The sequence below is a fragment of the Aythya ferina genome, assembly GCF_964211825.1.
Source record: "Aythya ferina genome assembly, chromosome: 25".
NCBI lineage: Eukaryota > Metazoa > Chordata > Aves > Anseriformes > Anatidae > Aythya > Aythya ferina.
The window spans coordinates 887,887-911,309 of record NC_140323.1 but is presented as its reverse complement, the minus strand read 5'-3'; the positions used below and the strand labels follow the sequence as shown (position 1 = coordinate 911,309).

Here is a 23,423-nt window from a genome sequence, read left to right as displayed (position 1 = left end):
CGGGAAGGGCGGTGCCGCTGCCCGGCCTGAGGGGGCCCCGCTTCCCCCTCAGGAAAGGCTTCAAAGCGTGCTCAGTAACAAAGTGAAAATAAACGCTTCCGTGTGCGGATTTTTTTTTTTTTTCGTTAAAAATAAACCGCGGGTAGGGCTTGTCTAAGAGAAGGGAACACTAATAAGCCGAGATCTGTTGAAATGGGGGGCGAAAGGAGGGACAAAACCTAAAGCATTTGTCTTTTGTTCACGTTTTTTTTATTAGGTTAAGCGTTTGTAGAGGAACGCCACGCGTGAGCGTTCCTGGTGTAAATTATAGAGCAAACCATGCTGCAGGCATGGGCACGGCTACCGCTAACAAAGGAGATCTGCGGGCCAACACATCCTGACCGCATGCTGCAGGAACGCCTCTGTGGAGCCTGCTTAGCTCAGGGTTTGCGAATAGAGAAGGAAATAATCTTTGTGAGGTGCCGTGTGGGAGAGAAGTCCCTCTAATGAGCTTCTGTACTGTGCGCAGCTTGAGCTTCGTTAGGCCCTTGGGGTGGTTAATGGGAGCAGGAGCAGCGTGAGCGTTGGTTCTGCAGTAAAGTGCCTTTTTCCACACAATTTCAGTCTCGACACGAGCAGTGCTTCCGTGCAACCCGCTGCTGCTTGAGGAAGAATGTCTCCCGTGCCTTACTAGAGGCAGCACAGGTCGCCAGTCTAGGAAGAAGACAACATAATGGTGTTAAAATTAGATTTTCCCTGGCTTTATACTAATGTCTAGAGATTATGTCATCACTCAGGAAAGGAGGAGGGCATACCCTTCTGGGTAATGCTTTGTTTGAAAGAGGAAATCATCGCAAACCAGCCTTCACAAAAGGAGAAGAAAAAAAAAAAAAAGGCACCTAAATTTACAGATGCCATTTTGTAGTCAAAATGATTGCATTCGGATTGCTACTAAGAGTGAATATTAATTATTATCTGCAATAGATTCAGCATGGAAAATAGACTCACCTGTAAATAAAACTGGCATCGCAGTAAATGCAAAAACAAGCCAAAATAAATAAACAAAAAAGAAAAAAGGCCCAGTTCAGAGTCCTTTCCTTACTCTAGTGCTGTTATAGCAGTTGTTTGGAGAGCAAACTTTCCTATAATTCTTACAAAGAAAAGCAAGTTTCTGCAAGACATAAGGCATAGCTTGAAAGCCTGACCAATGAACGCCATTTATTTGGATTACGGAAAGGAAATGCACACATCAAGGACAGTGTCTGGAACATTATCTGGATTTAGTTCTCCAGATTTCAAGGGAAATATGTGAAATTTAAGATAAGTTTTACATGGTGTTAGCAAGAATAGCACGTTTAAAGAAACAGCATGTTTAAAACACTGTCTCTTTTATATATTCGGCAAAGGAAAGCATCTTACCAGAAGTCTGAGGGAAGAGAATTTTCTACTTGAATTATTATTCTGGGACAACTTAAATTTGCAACTGTAACTGATATTTTATATAATTAATAAAAATCCATACCTGCTATGCGAGACATGAGCATTTCTTTTCAGTTATCTGGTCCAGAGCGGTTTTGTAGTTGTAGTTTTCATATGTATGATAAAAGCTACATGAAAAAGAACAGGACACAGTAAACTCAGTCAGTTTGTAAAGACCACTCAGGTTTCCCCTAAGGAAGAGTTTTGGAAGTGAAACAACCACATGATTCCAGGTTGGTGTGCATTGAACAGTTTGCAACTCTGAGCTCAAGACACAAAATTAAAAGATCCAGTCACACTCTGGCACAAAATTTAAGCATTTTTACTGCATAGGAGTCACACCTGGGCAAGAAAGATCCAGCAGACTGCCTTACCCTTGCTTCTGCTTAGAAATAATTTTCCAGATAATGCCTGCACCCAGGAGAAGCAGGACTGCTGCAGCTGCGACTCCTGAGAGGGAAGAGCACGTATTATTTTCACTGTATGTTTTAAAACATATCAGCACAACAGACATAACAAGGCATATCTTCAAGTACATAGAGGAAAATAGTGACCCTGAGGCTAAAGATCTGGCCACAAAAATGTTTCTGAGCTGCTTACCTAGGCCTACTGAACCAGACTTGCGTGAAGCTGAAGGGAAGAGAGAAACAAAAGTCAGTAAACTATTCTAAAATAAAAATAAAAGGCAATGTTTCTCAACTGTAGCTAACCACTTCATTAATACATGTATGACTTTTGCTGCCAAGGCCTACAATACAGAATTTCTTAAAAAAAAAAAAACAACACATACATTTATATACTTTTTTCATACAGAAGGACATTTGCATTTTTAAAAGGGAGATTGATGGTAATAACAATCTTACCCAGAAAAGAGGAGTGCAGAAAGACGGAGGAACAGAGTTTTGAAACTGCCCTGCTACAAATGGCTACTTACGGTTTTCTATTTCCCTGGTCAAATCGGCTTTAAACAGACCTAAGAGGCCCTGGGAGCAGGTCGCACAGACAGTTAGGGTAGAAGAATGACACCGTTGTTAGAAATCATCTTTCTGTTGTTAGGGGGGATCTAAAGCTCATGGAATTTCCTTCTATTCTCACCTGAAGGGTTCATGAACACACTGCAAAAAATGAATTGATCTAGACCTTGTCCAGTCTGCCTGACTAGTAGCCAAGTATTGCAAGCTTTTAAGAACAGAACAGAGGCTGCATAAATGCACTTGCATTTTTCTTTTTATTCTCTGCTTCATTTACGTATCACTTACTTAGTTTACAGGCTGGCACAGGAGGGTCCCAGCTAAAGTCCTCTTGGCACTGAATCTGACTGATGCCTTCCAACATGTAACCATCATCACATTCAAGAGTAATGTTAGTCCCAAATCGGTAAGTGTTGCCACTTGTGGCTTTCTTAACACCTTGAACTTCTGGGAATACACATCTGATCTCTGAAATTAGAAATAACAAAAAAGGGAATTAAATGAGAAGGAACAGGAAATATTATAAGTACAACGGAGTTATTTAAGGCATTGTTCTTGAATTCTTTCTGAATAACTCCTACTCCTAAGGAAGAGCCGAGACCAGAGGGGTAACATCAACATGTAAATTTTGACCTCTGTTTTATGCCTTTCTTATTTTTACCATTCGTAAAATTTTTCACCATGCGTAATACTTACTAAGGACAATTCAAAACCATGAGAATGTCAAATGACAGGGAGAATTTTTTCCGTGAGCCTGCTTTCTCTAAATAGCTACTGACTTATTTACATAAGCATTTGGTTTGTTTCCTCCTTTTGTTACCCAAGTGCGTTTCAATTGAGTCACTGTTGTGGTGCAACTCCACTGAGGAAGTGCCCTGTGAATTTATTCCAGTGAATGCCCATTTTTCCGTGCAGGGACACCCACACTAGGAATCTTGTTACATTCATGAAATAGCTGATAGTCAAGGTCTGCCTGATGGCCGACCTTCACTGTGTGCTGCACAGAAGTGCCAAGTCACAGGAACAGGGGCATGTTCCAGAAAAGGAACAGAAAGGCTCACATGTAATTTACAGGTAGTCCATCAGGGAAAATTCATCTGACATAATCACTTCCTTCTGTTCCTTCTAGTGATAACAGGGAGTGAGAGACACAGAAAGGGAAGGGGAGGAAGGAAATTTCTGCTTGTCAAAGAGAAAAAAGCTCTTAAAGGGGGAAAGTTAATAAATAGCTCACTCACAGCAACAAGGGCAGAGATGCAGAACATGTGAGAATTAACACTGCCTCCCAGAATTGCCCCTACTGCACTCGTATCCTTCTGGCTATTAACACAAGCTGGTTCCCATCCTACTTCTCTATAACAATATCATATTCTTCCCAGTGATCCCAAAAGTGGGCAAATCGATAATTAACATCACTAGCTCTGACGTGGAAGTGGTTCCCAAGTGAAATAAGGGGGTGGAATTCGGTGTTAGCAGCTGCAGAACGTTTTACCACTTTGATTTTGGCCCGTGTATCTCTGAAGCTTTCATCTCCCAAAGTAAAACGTGTGTGTCAGCATGGCTACATGGCTCCTCAGCCCAGTTCTGGGGATGTCTCCCACCAGAACATCCAAGCAACACGAGCAGACGAAGCTCACACACACCTTCACACCGAGGGGGAGGCTGGCTCCAGGTCCCTAGTGCCGTGCAGTTGATGAAAGCGTTCCCAGCGAGCGAATAGCCGGCATTACAGCTGTAGGATACAGATGCTCCGTAGGGGAAAGTGTCGGAAATGTTGCTTTCAAGCTTCCCGTTGGTGATATTTGGAGGAAGAGGACACTTCACAGCTGGAAAGTCAGGGAGAGACAAATGATAGTGTTGAAATGGGAATCCTTGTGGACTTCCAGAGAACAGCTAAGGCCCTGTACCTTTATAGCCTTGTTTGTTTCCTTTTAATTTTTTTTTACCTAGCCTCAGCAACTGATTTTGTAATCCTATAACTCCACCAGGTTTTGGAAATGCGTGTAAACTATCTTGATCTTATTACCCATTCAGTAGTAAAGGACTCAGATTTAGTCTTTATTTAGTATTTTTTTTAGAACTTTTTTTTTTTTTTTTGATCTTTAGACCTTTCCCTAAGGCACACCAAGTGTTAAATGTCCTTTCTTCTTAGCTCTCTGCAACAAACACACACCTTGACAGACTGGAGAAGGATGGCTCCAGGCTCCAGACTCAGTACAATGAATGGATGCCATCCCAGTGAGGGCGAAGCCGGGCTCACAGCTGTAGCTCACAGATGTTCCAGGAGCAAAAACCGCTTTTGCCAGGCCACTGTGCCACCCGTGGGGGATAGCTGGAGGCTTGGAACAGCGCTTCACTAAAGAGAGGGAAGCCCAGATTAAAACACAACTCGTACAGGGAGGAGGAGAGGCTCCAAGCACCCGTGTGTGGCTGCACGCCCATCACCACACCACTGGCACCAACGCACGGAGCCAGCCCTGCCCAGCCCCATGTGCTCACTTCACCCCAAAACATCTACAAAGTGTGGTGTCACATGAGTTTCTTCTTACGCAGGGGAACACTGCCCAGCAGCATCTTCCCTGAGGCATCAGATAGGTTTGTGTGTATAATAGGAGCTGCCCGCTTGTAAGAGCACCTTACTGCAACATCCGCACGGGTCCCTTACGTCTGGCACAGCTGGCCTGAGCTCGCTTTTAAGGAGTTTGTCCTGAGAAACTGAGACACCAGCGATAAGAATGGGAAAAATTAGGATCTTCAGAGCTAAACACTAGATGCCAGGACTCCTCTCAGCCCCTAAATATCCTGCTACATGCTACGAAGAGTGGCAGGGTCAGCAAGGAGAGGCGTCTGAGCACAGGCGCTTACCTCTGCTACAGGCAGGCAGTGGAGGATCCCACGTGCCCCCAGGCTGGCACTGGGACTTGTGGAGGCCTCTGGGGACATTGACAGCATTGCACTCAATCGTGATGATGTCTCCAGGCCTGTAGAGAGACTCCAATCCGATCGCCTCTCCGTTCCCGACTCCCGGTCTCACGCAGCCAGCTGCGGACAGGGAGGGCAGAAAGAAGCCTTTAGGCTGTGAAGCTCGCGTGGGATAGGGATGGGCATTTGGCCACAGGGACCTCATTCTTTCTTTAGAATTTGCTGAATCACATCAAGTCCTTACCCAAATGTCACTACATGCTTAGCATATTTAGCAAGGCGAGGAGAACCAGTGACAAGCGCACGAACACACCTTCGCAGCGAGGAAGGGGACGGCTCCAGGCTCCGTTGGGCATGCAGCGGACAGACTCGTTGCCAATAAGGACAAAACCAGTTTTGCAGCGGTAGTGCACGAGTGCTCCCACACCAAACATGTCCGAGGAAGGGCTGCTGTGCTCCCCGTTAGCAATGCCCGGAGGAGGCAGACACATCACCGCTGACAGGGGAGAGAGGAGGAAGGTGAAAAGGTGAAGTTAAACCATGAAAAAAGTGATAACGAAAGACTAAAACAGTGCAATTACTCCTCTTCCCCTCAAAAAGCAGGATGGGGGGAAGAACAGTTAGCATTTAGTAAATTTTGCCTTGCATCATAGACCTACCTGGGCTCACCGTGGTATCAGGATGATGATAGCGTTCTGCCACCCCATCTAGATGCAGCATTAGGAGTTGAAAACACACATTTGGTTGAACACATGCAATGCACAAATGCACCTTCATTTTCTATCATCTTTCCTTTATACTTCCAGCAAAAATCACTCCCCTCTGATAGGCAATGTCCTGCCATGTAGCTACCAAGTTCCTGACTTTCAGAAAAGGAAGAATGACAACATGGATTATGGGCTACAACAAGCAGGGGGAGCAAAGAGGAAAAAAACACAGAGCACAGCCTTCAACCTGGCACATCTCCTGTGTCAGAAGAGAGTCACAAGTGAAAGGAACCATAGCTGCTTTTTCCTTAGAGCACTCAGAGCAAACAGGAAATGTAAAAGCAAAATTGGCTTCAGCAGCAATCAGGGAGGATGCGCGATGTCAGCGGGTCAGCGTGATGCTCACCCTGCTCACAGACGGGCACAGGGGGGTGCCACCTCCTGTTGGCTGAGCACTGGGCCATGCTGTGGCCTCGCAGGGTGAAACCTTCATGGCAGGTAAAGTTAACGGTGTCCTTGTACCTGTAGCGATGTTTAATACCAGATATCTTCCCGTTCTGGATCTGTGGGGCTGGACACACCACCTCTGAAAGAGAAATTCCTCATCTCAGAGAGGAAGCCGTGTGCAGGTGTTAGCTAATGACCACCTTATTGCATATTTAAACACAGTTTTGTGCCTGCAAGCAGAATAATGCAAACACATTCAGTAAATACACTGAATGGTGTAGGAATCCATAAGCACTGTCGGGCGTTCTCATGGCTGTTTTACTACACCAAGCTCCTGCTTTCCAAAGCAACTCCACCCAAAGGGAGGACCACATCCACACTGCACCGACCACCCCCTGCGAGACAGTCGTGTGGCTTGGACAGCAGTGCAGGACACAGAAGGTCCCAGTTTAGTTTTACTACTCTTCTCCTGCAAGACACGTTTCCTCCTCCTTTTATTGTGTTTGTGAAACAAAGGGGACACGTCCCTAGAGGCATCTGACAACTCTTCATTCTGCATAACTCTGCAAGATCACAAGCTAGCATCTGGAAGATTTTCAGAAGAAACCAAACAAATATGCAAGCAAAACAATCCTAGAGGAATATTACACTTAAGAAGGCTTATTCCTCAAGGCTCTACTTATGTTAAGGAAATGGCACTTTTGGTTCTAAGGACCAGATCTGGTCATGACCCACTTACTCTGACAAATGGGAAGATCTCCACTCCATGCAACGTCTGCTCCAAAAAGCTCACATCGCCTCAGAGACAGCCCGACCAGTCGGTGCCTGGAGTCACACAGAAGGAAACACCAGCTGGCACCGGGGCACACAGCCTGGATTTTGCACTCCCTCCGTCACGCTGCCCCCAGAGCTTCCTTCTGCAGCCTCCTGTGGTCACCGAGGTGTCCCTCTTGGTTTGGCACATGGGAATGAAGGACGCCAAGCTCCTTCTTCCTGGACCCAAGAGGAACAGCGGTGATCCCAAGGGACTCTGGATTGGTTTGTTCAGGTGCCAAACCAGGGCTCGGACCCAAGGGATTCCCGAGCCTCCTTGCACCATGTGCTTGCCTGCACCCTCGGCTCCTGCTGGGTGGCTGTCTGAGAAGACAGCCTGAAAATGAAGTCTGCAAAGCAGCGGGTTGAGCACAGGCAGGGAAAAATAGGAGATGCTTCTCCCTTTCCTGAGCAGGCACCAGTGGCATAACTGGACCCAAAATGCAGATCCTGGCTTGCTGTGGAGAATGGCAGGAGCCGAGGAGTGTGCTGTGCCCCTTTGCTGTAAGTCACCCAACACCGAGCTCAGTAAATGGAGTCAGCAAAGGCAGCGCGGGACTCACCCTTCTTCACACGTGTGGTTCACAATGGACCCAAAGAGGAGATCTGTCAGAACAACAACTCTGCCATTCTTTGGTGCTTCTGGATAATGGCATTGTTTCCCTGGGAAAGAACAAGGCCAAGTTTAAACTCCTCTCTTGCGGTCTGGTAATGCGCTATGAGAAAATATCTTAAGGATCTGTCCACATTCAGACACCAGTAAAGAAGGCATTCGTATAAAAACCAAACCAAAACAACAGCTGCCCAAACTATGTGACTAGTGAAGCCATGTATGATTTTTTTTTTTTTTTTTTGGTAAAGATTGCTTTTAGAGACCCAGAAATTTGTCGCAATTGCGACAGTTTTCAGAGACCACCACCAAACGGATTGAGCTATTCACTTTTGCAGAACGCCCGCGCTTCAGACCACGTGTGGTTGCTGAGGCACGTCAGAGCTGGGGGCACTGTGGGGTGCCGCGAGTATCCCGGCCGGCAGGCGTATCGCACCGTCCTCCCCACGGGAAATGCCGTCTGGTTTCTGTGCTCCTCAGTTAGCTCAGCAAAGCTGAGTCTTGGAGGTGCGCCGCAGCCACCTGTGGGGGGAGAGAGCACAGGGAAACTGGGACATGTCCTTCAGCTCCGTCAGGTTGTGTTAGAATTTGCATCGAGTATGCACAGATGAAAGTTTGCAAGCAAAACTGACAGCAGAAGGGAAGGACTAGGCGATTCAGCGTTTTGGGAGGATTGAGGGAAAGGGTCAGTCCCACGGGCTGATGGCAGAGGTTGCCAACCCTTACCCCAGCCCTTAGCTGCCCACCCCGCGTACCTGCACACTGAGGAGGAGGCAGGCTCCAGTTTCCAGACTCGGTGCAGTAAATCGATGCCTCCCCCAGGAGGCTGAAGCCAGGGTCACAGCTGTAGTTTACGACCATCCCGGGAATGAAAACTTCCACCTCCTGGCTGTTGTGACTGCCTCCTTCAATGCTTGGAGGTGAAGGGCATTGCAGGACTGAAGAGACTGAAAAAGAGTACGAATGGGGTGATGTGAAGCAAGGATTACACGCACAATGCCACCAAAGCGAGCAGAGCATGCAGCACGTGTTGGAAGCAAGCTTGGATGCATGGGGGACGCTGGATTTGCAGTCCCCCGACTCTGCAGGTGGCAATTTGCTGACTCCAGGAGCAGACATGCAGGCAGTGCCTGGATTTGGAGCCTTTAAATCCCTGCCCATTTGCTCCCCCATGCCCAAGAAATGTTGCTGCAGCTGCTGCCGGGAGCCCCTCTGCATGGGGTGCTTCTTGTCGAGCCCCCGCGATGGTCTCTGCCCTCTCATTGCCCACCACATCTGGCAGCTCACCTTCACACCGGGGGTGCGGGGTGCTCCAGCTCGCGTTGTCTGTACAGTGCAGGCTGGATTTCCCAACAAGAGAATAGCCGGGGTCACAGCTGTAATTGACGGACTTCCCAGGGCTGAACACATCCATGGCCTTGCCGTCGTGCTGGCCATGGTCAATCACTGGTGGGGGAGGACACAGCTGCCCTGCTGGGAAAGAATTTTGATTTTTCTGTTTAGTTTCCTTTTTATTACTAGAGAATAGAGCCTGTAAGTTTGATTAAGTTCTCCCCCAATCCCTTTATATCACCGCCAGGTCCAGAGGTGAAAAAAGCACCTTGACACCGCGGGGCAGGGGCACTCCAAGCTCCGGCAGAGGTACAGTTCAGGTGCGCCTCTCCAACCAGAACAAAGCCGGGATCACAGGTGTAGCTCACGGACATGTCGCTGCTGAAAACTGCCAGGCCTTGGCCACTGTGCCTTCCGTTGGCAATGGCTGGAGGGGGAGGGCACTGCGACTCTGTGGGAGAGGGTAAAGCCATAGATCAGTGCCGAGAAAGAGAAGGAAAAGGGAAAAATGAAAGGACTCGGTGCGGAGAAACATCAGAGCCGAGCCGTCAGCCTGGGCCGGGTGTCCCTTGGCTGCCCTCATTGCCGCAGCCCATCCGGGGGGCTCAGCTCATCTGGGAGCACAGAGGAGGGGACGCTTGTCCCCTGTGAGTGCTGTCCCCGTGCCCCACACGCCCTACCTCCGCAGCGCGGCGGCGGCCCGCTCCACTCGCCGTGCTCCCCGTCCACCGTGGTGCAGAAGATGGAGGCGGCTCCGGCCAGCGTGTGGCCCGGCTCGCACGTGTAGGTGACCACGGCCGCATAGGGGAAGGTGTCCAGCGAGTGCCCGCTGTGTGTCCCGCGGGGGATGTCCGGGGGCGGCTCGCAGACGATACCTGCAGCACGCACAAGGCGGGTGTGAGCAGGACGCACGCTGCCGGGATGGAGCGGGCGAGGGTGAACCCATCCCAGCATCACGCTGTCTGTCGTTGCCTTGGGAGATCCTTCCCAAGGAGAGCACCCGTGCGAATCTCTTTGTGCTGTGTTTGGTTCATCACCAGCCTCTGCTCTGCTCAGTGCACTTACTCTGGCAGACGGGAACGTCTCCGGTCCAGCCCACGCGTGTCCCTGAGTCCAAAATGACGCAGTGCCGCTGGGAGGCTCCGACCAGCCGGTGCCTGGGGTTACACCAAGGTGCTGCTGTTACTACGGGACTGTCTCTGGAGGTGGCAGCTCACAGCCACCAAGCACAGCCTCATCTGCCATCGCATACTGCCGCTTTACGGCTAGAAATGCCCTCTTTGATGGAGTCTGTTGTCAGCCAAAGCCTTCAAAACGAAGGTCCCTTTTCCCCTCGCGCACTCAGGTGGTTGTGCCCTCTAACTGACACTTAAATTTATTAATAAATCCCCTTCTCCACATTTCTGCTGCCAATTGGACTAGCAGTTAGACTAGAAACAGACCATGGTGAAGACCAGAATTGCTTCGGCCCAGAACTGCTTTACAGCACCTGAAGGGCTGCGAGGTGCACCCTGGCCACGGGGACCATTTCAGGTTTTGCTCAGCACCTGCAGCGGGGGATTTGGGTTCCTCCCCAGCATCAGTGCAGGTGCCGCTGGTGCTCTGCTCTCCAGGGAACACGCACTCTGCCTGTGAGCTGCAGAGAGCAGAAGTGCAGCTGATTCAGCTGCAGATAGGCAGAGGAGTGTGGCTGGGACTCACCCTTTATCACACGTGTAATTCACTGTTGACCCGAAGAAGAGGTCTGTTGTAACGATAACTCTGCCGTTTTCTGGTTCTCCTGGATGACTGCACCTCCTCCCTGAACAGAACAAGATCTGGTTTTAGGCTTCTCTAACTCAGTGCAGTAGGAGAAGTGGCACAAATCCTAGGAGCCTGACCAAGTTCCTAGGGGAGGGAACTGAAAGGGAAAAACCTCCACCGAGCTACAAGGCTTCAGCTGCCACACCACTATTTAAACAGAACAGAAGCGTCCACCCAACATACGTTTGCAAAACTTCTTGACCTCTGACCATGTCTGATTCTCAAGGCACGTAACAGCGGGGGTTATCTGTGGGTGTTTAGCGTATCCTGGCCGGCAGCTGTACTTCACTGTCGACCCAACGGGAAACTCGGTCCAGTTCTTATACTCCTTGTTTAGCTCAGCAAACAATAATGGTGGTGGTGTCCCACATCCAGCTGCCAAGAAACAAAAGGGACATGAGAGAAATCGGTGCTGGCTGTGAAATATGGCTAAAGAGAAACAAGAGCATCGGTAGGCACTGCTGCTGTATTCACCTTGCTTGTATTCTGACATTTACCTACATCAGTAACACTTAGCATGCAAGGACACATGCACCCAATTTATAAAAACCCTCAGTTTAGCCAGTTTGGTGTTTTCAAGCTCCACACATCCCCAAAATGCTGAGGGATCATTTGTGGGCCTTGGAGCACAGGAATCTGCTGTCTCAGATGTGAGAGCACCGAGACCATCTCCCGGTGGGAACACACAGGCTCTGGCAATGCCACCAGCTTATTCCCTAAGCCACCAACGCCAGCACCTGGTGTGTGCCAGCAGCAAACCTAGACCCGTGGGGGTCTCTGGGTGTGCAGTCCCCCCCAAAACTCTCCGTGGGGCAGCTCGCTGGCCCCAGCAGCATCCACGGTGGCCCCTCACCTGCGCAGCGTGGGTACGGGCGGCTCCAGTTCCCCGCGGCCGTGCACCAGATGGAGGAGGCCCCGAGCAGGGAGAAGCCGGGCTGGCAGCTGTAGTTCACGGCCATGCCGCTGGTGAAGTTGGCCCCGAGCTCCGCGCTGTGCGTGGCGTGGGCGATGACGGGCGGCGGCGGGCAAGGCAGCGCTGGAGGAGAGAATGGGGTTGGAGGGGTTTTGCCCAGCGGAGCAGCACGTGGAAGACAACAAAACACCTCCACATCTGGGGCGATGTGAGCGAGGGAGAAAGCACCAGCCCTGCAGCACGGCCCCAAGGCTGCCCCTTCTGATCCCTGGGTGCCCCTCTGCCCCCCACGGCAGTGCCCTGACCCCTCGGATGCTCACAGCTGGGGGGTGCCCAGCCCCTGGGTCCCCACGGTGCCAGGAGCAGCCATGCCCGTGCTCACCTGGCTTGCAGCTGGGGACAGCGGGGACCCAGCGGCCGTCGGGATGGCACCTGGCCTCCTGGCTGCCCTGCATCGTGTAGCCCGGGTGGCAGCGGAAGGTGACAGTAGCCCCAGGGAGGTACTTGGCTTGCTGCCCTTCAGCCACTTCTCCATCCTGGATGCTGGGGCTCATGCAGGTGACAACTGGAAGCGGAGAGCAGCAAAGTGTGGGCTGGGGGAGCAGCTGCCAGAGCCAGGGCTTCCCCCGTTGTTTTTATGAGGTTGAAATTCAGGGAGAAGCCATGCAAGGAGGAGCGCGTGGGCTCGGAGCCTTCAAATCCCTGCCTGTTCGCTCCCCGGTGAGTGCAGCCCCTGCCTGCAGCCTCTCTGCTGCCTTTTTGGGACACCCTGATGGCATTCACAGCTCACCTTCGCAGCGGGGGTAAGGGATGCTCCAGGTTCCAGATGGCAAACAGGAAACGGTGGTTTTCCCCGTGAGGACATAGCCGGGGTCACACTCGTACTTCACCGACATCCCGGGGATGAACACTGCCACGTCCTTGCTGCTGTGCTGGCCGTTTTTGATGGTCGGAGGGGAAGGACACTGCAGCACTACAATGAGGGGAAAAAAATCATCAAACCTAGTGAAAAGCAGGTTCCACAGCCACCCCCTGTGGGATAAGATAGCATCTTAACTTGTTTCCCATTACCTTTTCCCGAGTAGCTAGGGATGTCAGTGCTGGAATGTGTTTCAGCCCACACCTATCTTCCTGCATTCATTTTTTTTTTCTAGCTTATTGACATGAAGAGTGGCCATTTCTCATATTTAGGCATTTGCAGCAGTTACGTGGCACTAACATTTGGCACTAGCAGCTGGCTCTGGCCCTCCCATGGTTGTGAACAAGCTGATACAGCAGCCTGGCTCTCCCTTTCTGGATTCGTTTAAGGAGGCAAAAGCCCTACCTAACGACGATCTGCATGGGATTATGAAGGTGGGAGGATGGATATTTGCATGCATTTCCTTTCCAGTCCTGGAGAGGGGCTTTTAGGATCCCTTTACCTCCAATGTGAGGCAGTTGCACCCTGCCAGGGTGGCTTCAGAAGAAATCCCCCCCACCCTGCTTACACTTACTCTTTTCACAGGTGGGGACAGGCGGGTGCCACGTGCCCCCAAACTGGCACTGAGACTCCTGAGAGCCCTTCAGGGCATAACCAAAATCGCATTTGAAGACAGCGATGGCCTCAAGCTTGTACACGGCCTCCAGCCCGGTTGTTCTCCCGTGCTCAATTTCTGGTCTTTTGCAGCCGATTGCTGGAAGACAGGAGCACAATGTGCTGCTTGGGACATGAAACCCACCCGGGGCAGTGCCTGCTGCCAAACCTTGGCATCACTGGGCGTGCCAAAATTATTGATTCTTATTCTTGCATGAAAAAAAAAAAAAGCCAGAAACATCATTATCCAGCTGTGCTGGTGGGTCTCTCCTTACTGGCGGGGGGGAGAAAGGGAAATCTGGGAGGCACGTGGAGCTTGTTCTGCCTGCGTGACTTTCACTGGGGATTTGGTCTGCAGTGACCGAACCAAGGCAAGAAGGGAGTGAGGACCCAGGAAAAGGCAGCCGACACAACCCAAACCCAAACCCAACCCCACCTTCACAGCGTGGCACAGGCCGGCTCCAGGTTCCCTCAGCGGTGCAGTTGAGGGCTGCGTTCTCGACGAGGGAGTATCCGTCCTTGCATCTGTACTGAACCACCGAGCCTGCCAGGAAGGTGTCTGAGGGCTGGCCGCTGTGCTGCCCGTTGGCGATGCCTGGAGGGTGAGGACACCTCACCTCTGCGGAGGGGAGAGAGGTGAGAAATAAGGAAACCAGAACAAGCCAACCTTTGGAAACCAAAGGAGGGAGACGACGGACTCCTGTTGGCCCCGTTAATAAATCCCTGCCATGTCAGCTCCCTTCCTATCTCCACTCCCTGCTCCACTCCCCGTGCTCCCCGTCTGCCGTGGTGCAGAAGATGGAGGCGGCTCCGGCCAGCGCGTGGCCCAGCTCACACGATAAAGTGACCCGAATTGGCCTGAGACATAAGGTCCTCCGGGAAAGGAACCTGTGCCCTCCTGTGAGTCACTTCCTCGCTGCCCATGGCTGGAGGTGGTGGGACTGATCTTACCTCCCTTTCCATAAGCACTGCTGACACATGCAGACAGAGCCTGACCACACGTTCCTACATGTGACCAGTGAGAAACGCAGGCTACAGGAACCGGGAGTTTAAAATATCAACATTTTTTCCAGGTTGGGCCAAGATAAAAGACCTTTGGAAACATTTTCAATAAATATCCAAAATGCAAAGAAAAGAGGAATGAAATCTTTTGCAATAAAATCTGTGCCTTAAACGATTTCACCCCTTTCTGTTGCCAGCACCAGGGCAAGCCGCCCCCCAGGACCTTCTCTGGTGGCCTACTTACGCTGGCAGACGGGAGCAGCTCCGCTCCAGGAGACACGGGTGCCAGAGATTTCACACGTCCTCTGAGAATGCCCCAACAGCTTGTACCTGCGGTCACACAGAAATATTATTTATTTATAGGAAGAACCTTCAGATTCCTTTACAGCCCTTGTAAGTGGCAGCCAAGACATCTGACTTTGGAACCAGGTTCCTTCACGTAAAGCCATTTTGCCACTTAAAACCTGCTTTCCTCTTGCTTGGCCAGTCGCAAGGCTCACCCTTTTTCACATGTGTAATTCACTTTGGACCCAAGGAGGAGGTCGGTCAGGACAACGGCTCTGCCATTCTCCGGATCCTCGGGGTTCTCACACTGCATCCCTGGAAGGGAACACCACCACCCTCAGCGCTCTGCTGCTCACCGGCGTGGTGCGCACAAATCCCCCGGGGATGCTCACACAGACAGCAGGCTGCCCCAAACAACTAAACCCATAAAGCCAGAGGGCTTCACACCCAAGAAGTGTGATTTTCCAGCCAAGCCTGGCACTGCAGGACGCACTTTTACAGAACTCCAGCGCCGCAGACCAGGTCTGGTTCTCGAGGCACACGATGGTTGCCGACATCCCCGGGTGCGCGCTGTAGCCGGGCCGGCACACGTACTCCACCGCCCTGCCCACGGGGAAGATGCTCTGGTTCCTGAACGCCTCCTTCAGCTCGGCAAACACCAGGCTGGGGGGAGCACTGCAGCCAGCTGGGGGAGACACAAAACAGCCCCTTGGTTAAGGACAAGCAGGGGGAAAAGCGGGGCTGGGGGTGTGGGGTTGGGCTGGCACGCAGGGCGCTGCCCGGACACTTGCCCTGCTCGCAGGATGGCACGGGCGGCTCCCAGGTGCTGTTCAGCTGGCACTGCACCACGCTGTGCCCGCGCATGGTGTAGCCTGGCTCACACTCGAAGGTGACGGTGTCCTTGTACGTGTAGGTGACGCTGGGAGCTGACACTACTCGCCCATTCCGGATCTGTGGGACGGGACATCTCGCCTCTGGGAAGGAAGCGCAGGGCCTCAGAACAGCTCTGCAGCTGCGAGCCGCTTCCAGCTGTGATCACTTTTAAGACTCTAGCCTGAAGATAACTTTCCTATAGACACTGTATTGCCCACCCTACAAGAGCTGTGGGGGAGATCCACCTGGACGGGGAGGCTGGAGATGCCCAGAGCAGCAGCTCCTGCCCCAGCGGGCACCCAGGCACAATCACAGTCATCCTGAGGTCCCCTCATTGATCCCAAAAATGAAGCAGCGAGGCCAGGGGCTCACACGCAAGCTCTCCCAGCCACCCACCCACCCTTACCTCCGCACAGCGGTGGCGGCCCGCTCCACTCCCCGTTCATCCCGTCCCTGGTGGTGCAGAAGATGGAAGCCTCTCCCCGCAGCGGGTAGCCGGGCTCGCAGCTGTAGGTGACCGACGTGCCGTAGTGGAATTCGTCCAGCAGCCGCCCCGTGTGCTTCCCGTGGGGAATGTTGGGCGGGGGCGCGCAGGGGATACCTGCAGCGGTGCAGAACGAGCCTGCTGAACGCAACTGCAGCACCGAGGTACCCGAAGGCCCTCAGTCTGTGGGGCACAAACTCTTGTCCTGCTGACGGAGTAACCACAATGATGTGGCCTCCCCAGCAAGACCTTGTAGGCAGCCAGATCCCATGTCCCTGAGTATTTCTGTGACAGAAAGCACACCAGTCGGACAAGCCTCTCTTTAGAGGAAGCATCTACATGCTTTGTGCTTTCTACCATTTAAGAAATAAAAAGAGAAAAATTTCTTTTGTATCGCCCACGTAAAATGCTGTTTTTTCAGCTGCACACAATGCAAAGGCTCGTGCAGGCAGTGATTTTCGTGTCACCTGTTAGGTTAATGTGCACCAGGAGAGTCTGTAAAATGCTTTAAAATGAAGGTGCCTGTAAATGTTTCCTTTCTGTCCTCAGGAAACAGTCATCAACCTCTACGTAACCAGCAGAGACACGCTAAGCTCTAATTGCTGAGGTGTGCTACGGCAGCGCTGGGCACAAACGAGCTGTCTGCGCATGCAGGGAAAGGGAGAGAGCCCGAGGGGTGTTGGGATCCCATTTCTGGCTGATCCGCAGACCTCTGCGTCTCCTTACAGCAGTGACTTGGTCTCTTTGTGTCTAACATTAATCCCCCTGAGCTGAACATAATATTTTCCTTTCCTCTTACATCAGGGTTGTGTTGTTAGTCAGAGCCAGGGCACACAAACAGTACTGAGAAAGCACCGGCTGAGACCTTGCTTTCTGTAATCCATTAAGCTCTGAGGTCTTGTACCTTTTCCCAGAATATTTTCTTATGACATCAAAACCTCCTGATATTTTGCATGCCCTCAGCGCAGAGAAATTCCCCGTTAAAACTTTGATTGGGAAGATTTGGCAGCCTGTGCTGGGAACTATTCACCAGAGCCATGTGAAGCCCCCGGGGCTGTAAGCTACTTACGCTGGCAGGTGGGGATCTCGCCGGACCACGCGACACGTCCACCAGAGATCTCACAGCGCCTGCTGGACTGTCCGATTAACCTGTGCCTGGGGTTAGGAGGAGTTCACATTAATCCCGAGTCGCCTCGGTTTGAGCTGTTACCTCCTCCTCACCAGCAGACAGCGCAGGCAGCCCTGCTGGCCGCAGAGCCCTGACCCTCTGGGAGAAGTTTCCCCCCAGCTCAGCACCCGGTACCAATTCCCCAGCATAAATGTGTACACAGAAGGAAGGGAACACCCCGCGTGCTCCCAGAGGTACAGAACCACGCGATGGCTTCTGCACAGAACCCACGTTTTGGGAATGAATGAACAGGAGGGGAAAAGGGAGCCTTACCTCGTGCATCTTTCCGTGGCTTTTTAAGGAGCAGCAGAACCAGGACCTAGCACCACTTACCCCTCTTCACAGCTGTAGACCACGGTCGACCCAAAGAAGAGATCTGCCAGGAAGGTGATCCTGCCGTTCTCGGGTTCCCCGGGGTGGTTGCACTGCTTCCCTGCGGGAGACAGAAACTCGCTGTAGGATCTGTCTGCAGCACGGCCCGGCAGATACAGCTACAACCCCAGCAATCTGCCCACATCTCCAATTAGCCCCAAAACGGGTTTTGAACAGCATAAAGGTACATGGCTTTACTAGTCACATATTGTTGGAACACCAGGATAACGGTAAGGTTTGTGCAGCACGGACAGAACCTAGCACCTAATCCTCCTCGAACAACAGACACCAAATCAAGGAGCTATTCACTTTTACAGAACTCTAGTGCTTCTGACCACACTCCGCTCTCAAGGCATGTAATAGTAGGTGACAGTCCTGGGTGTTTAGCAAATCCAGGCCGACAAGTGTATTTCACAGTCTTCCCAACAGAAAAATCAATCTCATTCCTATGCTCCTCCTTTAGCTCAGCAAAGGGCAACCTTGTAGGAGCACCACAACCACCTATTGGGAAAGAAAAGAGATACGAGAGTCAAACAGGGCTGGCGTGCCAGGTGCAAGCACACAAACAACACTGTTGTGAGCAAAGAGGTTTGGTTTGCCTTGAAAAAACGTTTATTTTGATTAACACAGCCATTATTAAACAAAAACAACATATTTCCCCAAAGGATTCCAGAGGATCAGGTTCCTGTTCCCAAAACAACCTTAAATCTCCTACTCTCTTACAGGATTTAGGCACCTTTTGGAGGGGGGTTAAGGGATATGAAGGAGCAGCAAGCCCTTGGTGGCCCCGTCAGCGTTTACCTGAACGCTCGGGTCTGATGGGCAGCATCTGGTGATGGAGCAGGTCGCAGAGGGGTGCGGGAGGCTCCCAGCTGCCGTCCTCCTGGCAGAGGATTGTGGCTGTACCTTGCAGGCTGTAACCGTCCTGGCACTGAATCATCACTGTCTGCCCAGGGCCGTAGATGAGCCCTTCACCATCGACTACCCGGCCATTCAGCACATCCGGCTTGATGCAGATTGTCGCTGGAAAGGGAGATGCGCAGAAATGATGTGCAAAAGGAGTAAAAACAAGGAAAAAAAAAAACAAAACAAAACAAAACAAAACAAAAAACAGCTAATATTGCAACAGCAAAATCTACGTGAAATCTATATAAACTTCCCCATCCCCACCTTCACGACAGGAGGGCTTGATGTTAATTTCTACCATGTGACATTTTACATGGGATTATTTTTCTTTCAGGATTTGGTGGTGAGGTGACCACACGGACACACCTTCACAGCGTGGCATGGGCTGGCTCCAGTTCCCCGAGGCTCTGCAGACCACCCGAGCATTTCCGACGAGGTAGTAGCCGGGATCGCAGCTGTACATCACAGACATCCCCGTGGTAAAAAAGGTTTTGCCGTGCCCGTCGTGTTGTCCGTTGCTGATCTTCGGGGGCATGGGGCACGGTCGGACTGCAAGAGGGTGACAGCAAGTTCAGGTGAGCAGGAGAGCAGTGCACAGGGCAACGAGTGGCTGCAGGGCAAGGGGATGGGTGAAAACCCCTGTGGGACCATCTCAGCACCCCTGCCCGCACTCACCTCTCTCGCAGGCCAGCACTGGTGGGTCCCAGGTGCCCCCCGGCTGGCACTGAGCCCGCTGGGGGCCCTCTGTGGCATGGCCAGCATCGCAGTCGAAGCGCAGGATCTCCCCAGCTTCGTAGGTGCTCTCGTGCCCGTGCACCTTCCCGTTCCGCACCTCGGGTCTCTCGCAGCCGATTGCTGCAGGAACATGGACGTGGCCTTTACACATCAGTGCCTGGACCACATCCTGCACGCTCAGCCCCCTTCCTTCCCTTCCCAGCAGTGCCGTGAGCCCTGCAGTGCCATGGGGATGCCCTGACCCACCTTGGCAGCGTGGCAGGGGCCGGCTCCACAGCCCGGCCTCCGAGCAGTTGATGGAGATGTTCCCGACCAGCGCGAAGCCGTCCTTGCAGCCGTAGTACACGGTCGTGCCCTGGGGAAACCTGTCCATGGACTGGCCGCTGTGCAGCCCGTTGGCGATGTTCGGTGGCCGGGGACACGTCACCTCTGCAGGGGGGTCAGAAGGGCTCATGAGGGGTCTGGAGGAGGTGATGCTGGGGAGCTGGCACAGCTTAAACCAGTACAACACCCAACGTGGGGAAGGTGGAGGTGGGGGGCAGAGGGCTGGTACCCCAGGTACTGCCCATTTCCTGGCAGCCCTCTGTGGCTGCTCTGCCTTTCCTCTGGCTTTTCTGGCTAAAAGGGGTGCTGACTGATTCAAGGAAACCCATCCAGCCTCGCCTGAGGCTGTGCAGGAGCTGCTGCCCTGCAGCCCCTCTGTGTGCATCGCACGCTGACCATGGGCCAGCTGTGGGCATTGCGCCCGGCCGTGGGCTTCATAAATCCCCAGCTCCGGGTTCATGGTTATAAGATCGCTCTTTGCACGTTATAAAACTGTATATATACATAATCAGGGAGAGCTTAGTCCCTTACTGAAGGTCTCAGGGCAATGGGCAGGGCCTGCCCCGTGCCAGTACCACACAAGGACACCACGCACGGACGAACCTTCGCAGCGCGGGCTGGGCTGGCTCCAGTTCCCCGAGGCTTTGCAGAATACGTGCGAGATGTCCTCAGTGAGGTAGTAGCCGGGATCGCAGCTGTAGGTCACGAACATCCCCATGGTAAATTCTGCTCTGCCGTGCCCGTCGTGATCTCCATTGCTGATTTTTGGAGGCGTGGGGCACGGTTGGACTGCAAGGGGGAGACAGCAAGTCCAGGTTAGCGGGAGAGCAGTGCACAGGGGAAAGAGCGGCTGCAGGGCGAGGGGATGGGTGAAAGCCCCTGTGGGACCATCTCAGCACCCCTGCCCGCACTCACCTCTCTCGCAGGCCAGCACTGGTGGGTCCCAAGTGCCCCCCGGCTGGCACCGAGCCTCCTGAGCACCATCTGTGGCATGGCCAGCATCGCAGTCGAAGCGCAGGATCTCCCCGGCTTCGTAGGTGCTCGGGTGCTTGCGCACCCTCCCGTTCTGCACCTCGGGTCTCTCACAGCCGATTGCTGCAGGAACATGGACGTGGCCTTTACACATCAGTGCCTGGACCACATCCTGCACGCTCAGCCCCCTTCCTTCCCTTCCCAGCAGTGCCGTGAGCCCTGCAGTGCCGTGGGGATGCCCCGACCCACCTTGGCAGCGTGGCAGGGGCCGGCTCCACAGCCCGGCCTCCGAGCAGTTGATGGAGATGTTCCCAACCAACTTGAAGCCGTCCTTGCAGCCATAGTACACGATGGCTCCCTGAGTAAATCTGTCCATGGACTGGCCGCTGTGCAGCCCGTTGGCGATGTTCGGCGGCTGAGGACACGTCACCTCTGCAGGGAGGAGAAATTACCCCATAAATCCACTGCTCCCCATTCTGCACACTAGGACAGCTGCCCAGGGTAACATCCCGAATCCTGCTCAGTCTCTGCTCTGTTTGCTGGGCCAAAGTATGAGTTAACCAAAATTAGAGCAGCGCCAAGACTACAATCACATTGTGGCCAGAGGGAATTACTAACAATAGGGACACCCCTGAAAGGGGAACTCGTGTGCACACCACAGATTTGGTAGAAGACGAACGTGAACACGGAAGCAGCAGAAGAGTGGGAAGCTGTGATTGCTTCCCGTTCCAGGAGGAAGAAGGAAACATCCCCGATCTGACTGTGAGCAGAAGCAGGGAAATCCCCCGGGGAGGCTGCTGGTGCCATTCCCCACGGCTCGTTGGCATGCCTGGGGGTTACAGTCACTGGCCACAGAGCATCGCAGCCCCATCCTCAGCTTCTTCCCATCCCCCTGCGAGCCCAGGGCAGGCTGCAGCAGCCTCATTTCCCACCCTAGATCCTCCTGAGCTGCTTCTCTCTCTCTGGAAGCACCTTGCTTTGGGAAAGGCAGCAAGGACAGATGCCTCCTGACTCCCACGGCCGCCCCACTCGCACACCCACAGGGACACTTGCCCTTTTTGCACTCTGGCACAGGTGGGCTCCATCTGGAGTCAGCTTGGCAGATGCTGGTGGGGGAGCCCTGCAAGGTGTAGCCTGGGTTGCAGATGAAGCTCACGCTGGCCCCAGCCCTGTAGACGTAGCGAGCAGCAGACTTGCTCTTCCCATTCTGGATGTATGGGGGCGGGCATCGGATAACTGGAAAAGGGAGACAGGGAGCAGGGTGTTCAGACAAGGAGCACGGCGTTCAGCTGCAGCCCTTCAGCCTTTCCTCCCTGCAACGGGTGCAGCGTCGCTGCTCTCCACGCAGCTTCTTGAACCAAAACAGCAGGGAAGCCGCCTGGATCACGGAGCAAATATTTGCACTAGATAGGGGCACGTGGAAAGAAGGTGAAATGCCTCTTGGCATTTGGAAGGTGAAATTCCCCCTGGATCGCCAAGCAGAGGACCACAGCCCCTTGCCCCATCTGCTCCTCTGCACCCCACGCACTGCCAGGTGTTAACTTAGCAATAAGTTCCCTTTTTTCCTTAAATCCTTTGCAGTTGCTGATGCTCGGCTCCAAGCCTGGCACTGAGCCACCTTGGCCAGCGAAGACGGGCAGGGTTCAGCCTTTGCTATCTGAGGATGCCCGAGAATAACAAACACGATCAAGGGCATCAGCAGAAACCCCCACACAGCACCAAAGCCCTTCCCAGGCCTTGTCGGGGCAGCCAGGTCACAACATCTACACTTACAAGACGGGAAGGGGCAAACAAAGCCCCACTGCAGAGACGGAGCCGAGTTTCTGTGGGTTTTGGCTGTGCTGTCCCCGCCGAGGGGACGTGGGGCTGCCTGCCAGGCTGCGCACACCCCATGGGCACCCAGCACACCGAGCAGCTCAGCCTGTGTTTGCCATTGCACTCCTCGCCTGCCCCATCCCAAGTCATTCCTATTTGACATGGCAAGTTTCAACTTGACAAATCCCAAACACGAGCTATTATTACAACAGGCTCCTCGCCCAATTTCCATAAGACAGTCATAGCCTGCTTTACCATGGCACTTCAAACACACAGATCAAGCCCCTTGTTCCAAGAAGCTGGGCGGGTTGTCGAGGACTTCCCACAGCCTCTGGCAGCCCCATCACCCCCATCTCCCCCCTCTCCTTTTTCCCATGCCGCTGAAGGGCACGGGGCAGCCTTGATGCTGCCCCACAGAACATCCAGGACACGCGAGGAGGCAGAGGAGGGTGGCAGGAGGAAGGGCACAGAGGCACAGCCCCGTGAGTCTGCCTTACCTTGAGCCCCAGCCGTGGCAGCCAGGAGCAGAGCGGAGCTGCCCAGGAGGCGGAGGGCGAAGGTGAGCACCATGCTCCGGTCCCGACTGCAGCTCCTGGGGGCCCACGGGCTGATATGGGCACCCCAGTTCCCCCAGGCTTGCGGAAGGAGCCGCAGCTGCGGGGCTTCCCGGGGCCATGGGACAGGAACCCGTGGGCTCCCCGCACAGCATGGGCACCAGCCCCAGGGTGGTGCAGGTCCCCACACGCTTCTGCTGCTGCTATTTTCGCTCCCACCTCCTCCTCCTGCCCCATGCAGGGGAGGGTGGCCCCCTGGGACCCACTGCGGTGCCCAGGGCAGCTGTGACAGAGCACCCAGGGGAGCCATGAGCTGGATGAGGCCCTTGCAGAGCATCCTTGGTTATGGGAAGTGGCCTTGCCTCTTCCCCAAACCCCCAGCAG

General features: G+C 53.1%; 1 protein-coding gene across 2 annotated transcripts; it reads right to left on the bottom strand.

The window, feature by feature from the left end:
- Positions 1–398: 398 nt before the first annotated feature.
- CR1 (complement C3b/C4b receptor 1 (Knops blood group)) lies at positions 399–23,157 on the bottom strand. 2 transcript variants are annotated; one of them, XM_084498112.1, is made up of 43 exons: positions 22,983–23,157; positions 21,724–21,906; positions 20,920–21,102; positions 20,614–20,793; positions 20,302–20,487; positions 19,621–19,803; positions 19,315–19,494; positions 19,006–19,188; positions 18,535–18,756; positions 18,043–18,234; positions 17,695–17,794; positions 17,263–17,348; positions 16,116–16,310; positions 15,628–15,810; positions 15,330–15,521; positions 15,052–15,151; positions 14,796–14,881; positions 13,986–14,168; positions 13,470–13,649; positions 12,767–12,949; positions 12,359–12,541; positions 11,917–12,099; positions 11,247–11,438; positions 10,962–11,061; positions 10,326–10,417; positions 9,941–10,135; positions 9,529–9,711; positions 9,216–9,401; positions 8,684–8,875; positions 8,259–8,450; positions 7,882–7,981; positions 7,245–7,330; positions 6,465–6,644; positions 6,011–6,058; positions 5,665–5,847; positions 5,295–5,471; positions 4,603–4,785; positions 4,073–4,255; positions 2,718–2,897; positions 2,059–2,088; positions 1,833–1,908; positions 1,502–1,586; positions 399–693 (listed from the first exon to the last, which is right to left on the bottom strand). In XM_084498112.1, the coding sequence occupies exons 1-42, from the start codon at positions 23,053–23,055 to the stop codon at positions 1,505–1,507; spliced, it is 6,459 nt and encodes a 2,152-aa protein (XP_084354238.1). In that variant the 5' UTR covers positions 23,056–23,157; the 3' UTR covers positions 399–693; positions 1,502–1,504. The 2 variants fall into 2 exon arrangements, with proteins under 2 accessions (XP_084354238.1, XP_084354239.1); XM_084498113.1 differs by having other exon boundaries at positions 9,216–9,398.
- Between the last annotated feature and the right edge of the window lie 266 nt (positions 23,158–23,423).